The following is an 8436-nucleotide window of genomic DNA, read 5'->3' as shown; positions in this document are numbered from 1 at the left end:
TGGAATGAGAACTTATGTTTAAACAAAAATTTGTTTGAAAATATTTATACTGGTTTTATTCACCATTGACAAGAAGCAGAAACATTTGGTTTGACCCACGACACACACACACACCACACAGACCACACCACACACCACACATATACCACACACACCACACACCACGTACACCACACACACCACATACCACACACACCACACACACGCCACACACACCACACAACCACACACACCACACACCCACAAACCACACACACACACCACACCACCCACACACCACACACACCCCACATACCACACACCACACACACGCCACACACCACACACCCCACACAACCACACACACACCACACACAACACACCACACACCACACACACACTACACACCACACATGCACCACACACCACACATGCACCACACACCACACACGCACCACACATGCACCCCACACGCACCACACATGCACCACACACACCAACACCACATATACCACACACACACACACCACACACCACACACACCACACACACCACACACCCACACACCACACACACCACACACACCACACACCACACACACCCCACATACCACACACCACACACGCCACACATCACACACGCCACACACCACACACGCCACACACCACACACACTACACCCCCCACACACCACACCCCCCACACACCACACACACTGTAATGCCCAGACTGTCTGTCCCCCAAAGAAGACCACCAGAGTCCAGAGTCAAAGCCAAGCGGCAAGGATCTTTACTACAAGTTTGAACCTGGTCCCTCCATTCCACAGCATACAAGAGGGACCCAAACAACGCGAGCGTTTGCTTTTTATAGCCCGAAAGTTGCAGGGGAACAAAGAAATTCCTTTTGGCTCCCGCGCTTTCAGTAACCTTGAACGGCTGTCTCCTTATCGGAGACTTTCCAGGTGGTGTTTGTACTGGACTCAGGGAGTTTGAGAGATATATGGTGGTATGTGGTGGGATGGGAGGATGGGATGTGTTTGTACTAGGCTCAGGGAGTTTTGAGCCCGGGGCTGAGGAATGTGCCCAGCTCCTTTCATTCCCCCCTTCTTTTCAGGTATTTCTAGAGCCAATCTTGGGTCTTATAAGTCTGATTCTGTTTCAGCGTTTACAGGTTGGTATTGGGCTCTGAGGACCATGAGTTGTACGGTGTCAAACCTCTCCCTAACAAATTGTAAAATTCTGTTAACAACACAAGGTCCTACGGTAAGTAGAAATAGTAGACTTAGCAGGGGTCCAAGGAAGGGGGCTAACAGAGAAAACATAGAGGAGTTCCACCATTGGTCTGCAGCTGAAGCAAACTGCCGTGTTTTTACTTCTGCGCTTAACTTGCGTAACTGTTGGACCCGGTCCTCTACAAGCCCTGATTCATTTATGTAGAAACAACAGTCTTCTTTTAGAAATATACATGTACCACCTTTTTCTGCAGTGAGTAGGTCTAGGGCCCTCCGGTTCTGCAAGGTTACCTGAGCTAGGGACGTGAGCTGCCGCTGAAGGGAGGCAAGGGACTCAGCCGACTCCTCCATAGCAACGGCAAATTGTTGGTATAACTTGTTGCTTTCTATGAGGGTGTGACCTAGGGCTCCCCCCACCAGTCCGGCCGCAATGAAGGATGCGGTGAGGGAGATTCCTGCAATGAGGGGGAGAAATATGGCTCGTGCAGGTCTCGGTCTAGGGTCTGGGTGAATAACAGCACTAGTCCAGTTACCGGTATACCCTAGGAACTCGCCAGCAGTAAGTAGAGTCAACCGGGGAACTAATGTGACAGGAAGACACAGTAGGTTGGTAACAGAGGGGCTTGATAGGTTTTTAGATAAGGTTCCATTACACCAGAAGAATATGCCTGACGGAGCCCTTAAGGTGATATTAGGAGGCGTTGCAGTGATGCTGCAGAGGCTGGAATTGGTTCCTGAGAAACAGTAGGGAAACTTCTCCTGACTGGGGTTTAGGTATAGGGGCACGTTTAGGAGCATATGAGAGGTTTTGGAGGTTGTTAGCTTGGGCAAAGGTAGAGGATCCCCATGACAGAGGGACAGCGGTTAGCGGTGGACGCCCTAGAGTGGCACACAGAAAGCAGCCAGACAGGCTGTGAAGTCCTGTAAGGTTAGCAAGTTCTAGTCCTTCTTGTAATAACTTTAACCAGGAGAAAGGACGTAAGTCTTGTGTTAGTCTGTTTTCCTGTCGTTGGATATTCCCGTGGACTAGGGGCAGTACTTGCACTAGGCCTCGCCACAGATAGAGGTGACTGCTAGGCCATGTGGAGGAGGGAGAGTAGTATACAGCCCCATGTTGAGGCGTGGTCCAGCGGGAGTTCCAGGGGTCTCTAACTATCCATGTATATGAAAAGTCTCTATCCCGTCTGCGATGGAAGGGCCACTTAGGGTCCAACTGTTTTCTCTCTCCCCAATAACGGGGTCTATGGATGTTACAATAGTTATAAGGACAGCCGGCATTTTGGTGCCACCAATAGTGTTTACAATTGTATTTAGTCTGATCAAACTCAAAGCATATTATTGGTGTCATAGGTTTGGCTATTTGGAAACCAGTAAAATTTAGTAGAATTGGGCTGTTGCACCCTGAGGAGGGGCAATCAGCACTGGCCAATAATTTCCCGGGCTTATGAGGTTGTCCAGGGTGGGTTTGGTTTTCATAAAGCCAGAATCTCCAGACAAAGGGATTAAGAGCTGGTTTTGTGATTTCCCTAGCGGCCACTAGGGCAACTAACGTTAGGGTTAAACTACCTAACTGCATGTTTGCAGTGAGCTATGCTGCCGGCGCAGGGTGAGTTTTAAGGGGTTGTTTTTAGCTCTGTCCACAGTCCACGTGTCCGGTGCTTCAGCCGCCGCCATGATTGGTCCTAGAAGGTCAGAGGTTGGGTCCACTGGCTTGACGTGGGTGTAGTGGATCCACGACGCGATGCCTTCTACCTTCAGGGCGGTGGGTGTGGTTAGGAGTACCTGGAGTGGTCCTTTCCACCTGGGTTCTAGGGTCTTTTGTTGGTGTCGCTTGACCAGGACCCAGTCTCCCGGCTGGTACGGATGGGGTGTCGGCGGGGGACCGGTCTCATATAGTTCCTTCAGCTTGGGCCAGATTTCTTGATGAATTTTCTGCAAGGCTTGTAGGGAAAATAAGAGTTCAGAGACATTTTCTGTTTCAGACTTGAGCAGATCCTCTTTTAGGCTGGGAACTAAGGGTGGGGGTCTGCCATACATAATTTCATAAGGGGTAAGGCCCAGTCTGTAAGGGGTATTACGGGCCCGGAACAGAGCGTAGGGGAGAAGGACCACCCAATTAGCGCCAGTCTCCATAGTTAATTTAGTTAAGGTCTCTTTTAAGGTCCGATTCATTCTCTCTATCTGTCCTGAACTCTGGGGCCTGTAAGCGCAATGTAGTTTCCAATTTGCCCCAAGGATGGAAGCCAAATCCTGACTTACCTTAGCGACGAAGGCCGGCCCATTGTCTGACCCTATCTGGACGGGGAAGCCATACCTGGGGAGGATATCTTCCAGGATTTTCTTTACTACAACCTGAGCAGTTTCCTTTTTGGTGGGGAATGCTTCAATCCACCCTGAAAAAGTATCTACAAAGACAAGTAAGTACCGATATCCGTATTTTCCTGGCTTTATTTCAGTAAAATCTACTTCCCAGTAGATACCGGGCCTGGTTCCCCTGAGCCTTGTTCCTGATGCAGCCTGGGATTGGGGGTAGGCGTTGTTAAGCTGGCAGACTCTGCAACTTGTCACAATGTTGCTGGCCGTCTCAGCTGTATGCCTGAATTTGAGCTTAGAGCGTCTGATCAGGTCTATCATCTGCCGAGCACCCAGGTGGGTGGTTCGGTGGATGTGTTCTAACACTTGTTGTCCTAATTTTTCTGGTAGGATGGTTTGGTCATTAGTATCAGTCCACCACCCATTCTGGATCTGTTTCAGGGGAAGCTTGTCAATCCACTGGAGATCTTGTTCTGAATAATCAGGGAAATATGGCAAGTCACGGGGGCCCGGGTCAGGGAGCTGGAGTGCAAGGAGTTGGCTAGGAGCCTTCGCCACCTTTCTTGCAGTTTGGTCCGCCAGAAAGTTGCCTTGAGCAGTTGGAGTAGTTAGTTTCTGATGCCCCGGGCAATGCACAATGGCTAACTTTTCTGGCCTTCATAGGGCTGTTAGCAGGGCTAGGATTTCTTGCTTGTTTTTTATCTCTTTTCCTTCAGCCGTCAGTAACCCCCGCTCCCTGTAAATGGCCCCATGTGTATGCGCCGTTGCAAAAGCATATCGGCTGTCTGTATATACCGTCAGGTTTTCCCCGCCCCTAAGGTAAGAGCTTGGGTGAGCGCTATCAGTTCGGCCTTCTGGGCCGATGTCCCCGGGGGTAGGGGTTCCGCCCAGATTACCTCAGTCTCTGAAGTTACTGCCGCTCCAGCGTACCTCTGGCCCTGATGCATGAAGCTGCTCCCATCAGTGAACCAAACGAGGTCGGCGTCAGGAAGTGGGCGGTCCTGCAGGTCTTCTTGAACTCCGTGCACCTGAGCTAGTATCTCGGTGCAGTCGTGGAGTGGGGCGTCCAGGTCCGGGTTGGGCAGCAGCAAGGCAGGGTTTAAGGTCGTTGGGGACAGGAAAGTTATCCTGAGAGGATTTAGTAGTAGTCCTTGGTAGTGGGTGAGTCGGGCGTTACTCATCCAGCGATTAGGTGGCTGTTTGAGTACACCTTCGATGGCATGTGGAGTAACGACCCGCAATTCTTGCCCCATGACAAGTTTATCAGCATCCTGCACCATCAGAGCCGTGGCTGCAATCATTCGGAGACAGGGGGGCCACCCGGCAGCCACTGGGTCTAACTTCTTTGACAGGTAGGCAACTGGCCTTCGCCAGGGGCCTAAGTTTTGAGTTATTACCGCCTTGGCGACACCTTTATTCTCATCTACGTATAAGTGGAAGGGCTTGGTAACATCAGGTAGTCCCAGTGCAGGCGCGGAGAGTAGGGTGGTTTTAATCTGTTGGAAAGCTGACTCGGCTTCGTCTGTCCACTTAAATGGCCGCTGCCCCCGTGTTGCCTGATATAAGGGTTTAGCCAGTTCTGCGAACCCAAGTATCCATAGTCTGCGAAACCCCGCCAACCCCAGGAATTCCCTCACTTGTCGGGTGGATTGTGGCCTGGGGATCTGCAGAACAGTTTGTTTCCGGGCTTCTGTTAACCAGCGCTGTCCTTCTTTAAGCAGATACCCTAGATATGTTACCTCTGGCTTACAGATTTGAGCTTTTTTTGCCGAGGCTCGGTAGCCTAGATTTCCCAGAGCTTGTAAGAGACCCTTGGTCCCTTGGATGCAAGCTTCTTGGGTCTCAGCAGCAATCAGGAGGTCATCAACATACTGTAGTAAGGTTATTTCAGGGTGTTTGTGTCGGTACTCACCCAGGTCTTCATGGAGGGCCTCATCGAACAGGGTAGGAGAGTTTTTGAATCCTTGCGGCAGTCTGGTCCATGTCAGTTGGCCACTTATGCCCCTATCGGGGTCATTCCACTCGAAGGCGAAGAGCTTTTGGCTCTGAGGGGCTAAAGGCAAACTGAAGAAAGCATCTTTTAAATCTAAAACAGTGTACCATTGATGTTTGGGGTTTAGGGTACTCAGGAGGGTATATGGGTTAGGCACAGTTGGATGTGTGTCCACAACCCTCTTATTGATTTCTCTTAAGTCTTGTACAGGTCTGTATTCTCCACTATTAGGTTTTCGTACCGGCAACAATGGAGTATTCCAGGGCGAGTGACATGGGCGAAGGACCCCTTGGTCAAGGAGCCAGCGGATATGCGGGGCAATTCCTTTCTTGGCCTCTAGGGGCATCGGGTATTGGCATACCCGCACGGGGTCTGCCCCAGGTTTAAGTTCAACAAATAAGGCAGGACAGTGTTTTGCTAGTCCTAAGCCCCCTGTTTCCGCCCAAGCTTCTGGATATTGCTGGAGCCAGGTTGCTATGTCCTGGTCAGGGGCCGTTTGCTCCTGGTGGAGCCGGTACTCATCTTCTAGGGTTATAGTCAGGACAGACACGGGTTGATTGTGGGAGTTGGTCACGACGGGCCCCTCAGGGAGGAAATGGATCTGTGCTCCCATTTTAGTTAGCAGGTCTCTCCCTAATAGGGGACAGGGGCTCTCAGGGATGACCAGGAAAGAATGGGTTACATTCTTGGCTCCGAGGTTTACTGTTCTTTGTGTTGTCCATGGGTATTTCTTAACTCCTGTGGCCCCTTGTACCCACGAGGACTTGGAGGATAATTTCCCATTAGTTTTAACTAAGACTGAGTGCTGTACTCCCGTATCGACCAAGAACTGGACCGGGGACCCCTCCACTTGCAAAGTTACCCTAGGTTCGGGGAGAGGATCCGAACCCCGTCTTCCCTAGTCTTCATCTTGAGTGACTAGTACGGGTGTAGACCTAGGGGGTCCCTGTCCTCGTTGCTTCTTTTTGGGGCAGTCTCTTACCCAGTGGCCAGCCTCCTTGCAGTAGGCACATTGGTCTTTTCTCAGATTATCATGCCTGGGGGGCCGCCTAGGTTGGGTGTACTCTGGCTGTAGATGTTCTTTCTGTACTATTGCTGCCAGGACCTTGGTCATTTTTTCAGTGGCCTTAAATTGCCTTTCTTCTGGAGTATCTCTGTTATTATAAACCCGCTGGGCTATCTGAAGGAGGTCCTGAATCCGCTTTCCTTCCAAGTCTTCTAATTTTTGGAGTTTTCTTTTAATATCTGGGGCTGCCTGATTTACAAAAGACATTACAACAGCTGCCTGACTTCCTGGAGCCTCTGGATCTATGGGGGTGTACTGTCTAAAAGCTTCCATTAATCTTTCTAAGTATGTAGCTGGGCTCTCTGTCTTTCCCTGTAGAATAGAATATACTTTAGCCAAATTAGTGGGCTTGCGAGCAGCTGCCCGGAGACCTGCCATTAGAGTCTGGCGATAAAGGTGTAGCCGTCCCCTACCTTCTGCCGTGTTGTAGTCCCACGCCGGCCTGGTCAGAGGAAAGGTCGCGTTTATGAGGTCAGGGTTGGCAGTCGGTTGACCGTCGTCCCCCGGGACCAGCTTTCTAGCTTCTACCTGTATTCTCTCTTGCTCTTCCGTGGTAAACAAGATTCGGAGGAGCTGCTGACAATCATCCCAAGTGGGCTGGTGGGTGAACATGACACTATCCAGTAAAGCCAGTAAATCTTTGGGGTTGTCTGAAAACCAAGCACTCTGAGTCTTCCAGTTATACAGATCAGTGGTGGAGAATGGCCAGTACTGGAGCCTGGGGATTCCTGTGTCATCTGGGGGTCCTATTTCCCGAAGGGGTAAAGCCACCGTGGAGTCAGGCGGCTGGGGGGGGCTAGTCTGCGAAGTGCGCCCTCGCGTCCGCCCCACCGGCCCTTCAAAGTTACTTTCTCTTTCAGCGGGCCTGTGAGTGCCGGCTGCCTCCCCCCCGCCTGCTCTCTCCCGCGACTCAGCCCGGGGGGTGGGTCCGGGTGCGTCGGCCGCCTCCCGTCCGCCTGCTCCCTCCCACGACTCAGCCCGGGGGGCCGGGGCCTGGGGCCCGGAGGGGTACAGAGGGGGTTCTGTGAACAGTGGGTCCCCGCTATCAGGTAGAACAGGATGGGGGGGGGGGGCAGTTGGTTGCTTGGATTTTAGTGGTCGAGCAACCAGTGCCTTACAGGGTTCAGAGGCTAATTGGAAAGGGGACAGCCAAGGAGGCGGGTTCTCAACAAGGTCCTGCCATATGAGGATATATGGGATATGATCTAAGTGGCCCGCACGCCCAGGTAGGAAAATCTTGGATTTTACCCTAGTAATGACAGCAAGCCGGAAGGTCTCTTCGGGTGGCCACCCCACATCAAAGGCAGGCCATTCGGAGCGACACAGAGTAATTAGCTTTCCTTTCCTGATTTCCATACCAAGATCATGGCCCCTTGCTTTAACTTCTTTGAAATTACTTGTAAGGAGAGATAGAGGAGTGCTCTGGGTATTACCCATCCTGTAATGATTTGTAGTCTCTTCCTGTAAAGGAATGTGGGTTAGAATCCCTGTAAAGTAAATCTGATCTGACTTATTAATGATACCTAGTCGCAGGCGCGCTTTGGCAGCCCGGGAACCGGGGCAGTTCAGGCCGCAAGCACGCGCGCCGGAAGCCGGAAGCCCCGGGGACCGGGGCCGCGAGCGCGCCAGAAGCCCCGGGGACCGGGGCCGCGAGCGCACCGGAAGCCGGAAGCCCCGGGGACCGGGGCCGCTAGCGCGCCGGAAGCCCCGGGGACCGGGGCCGCGAGCACACCGGAAGCCCCGGGGACCAGGGCCGTGAGCGCGCGCCAGAGGCCAGAAGCCCCGGGGACCGGGACCGGGGCCGCGAGCGCGCGCCGGAGGCTGGAAGCCCCGGGGACTGGGGCCGTTCAGATCA

The 8436-nt window shown here is 52.3% G+C and overlaps 1 protein-coding gene across 1 annotated transcript; it reads right to left on the bottom strand.

Moving 5' to 3' along the window:
• Positions 1-604: 604 nt before the first annotated feature.
• LOC144331872 (uncharacterized) lies at positions 605-8257 on the bottom strand. The gene is made up of 2 exons (XM_077950302.1): positions 6995-8257; positions 605-3149 (listed from the first exon to the last, which is right to left on the bottom strand). The coding sequence occupies exons 1-2, from the start codon at positions 8016-8018 to the stop codon at positions 2776-2778; spliced, it is 1398 nt and encodes a 465-aa protein (XP_077806428.1). The 5' UTR covers positions 8019-8257; the 3' UTR covers positions 605-2775.
• Between the last annotated feature and the right edge of the window lie 179 nt (positions 8258-8436).

Source organism: Macaca mulatta, chromosome 10, assembly GCF_049350105.2.
Source record: "Macaca mulatta isolate MMU2019108-1 chromosome 10, T2T-MMU8v2.0, whole genome shotgun sequence".
NCBI lineage: Eukaryota > Metazoa > Chordata > Mammalia > Primates > Cercopithecidae > Macaca > Macaca mulatta.
This window is presented reverse-complemented; position numbering and strand designations above follow the sequence as displayed.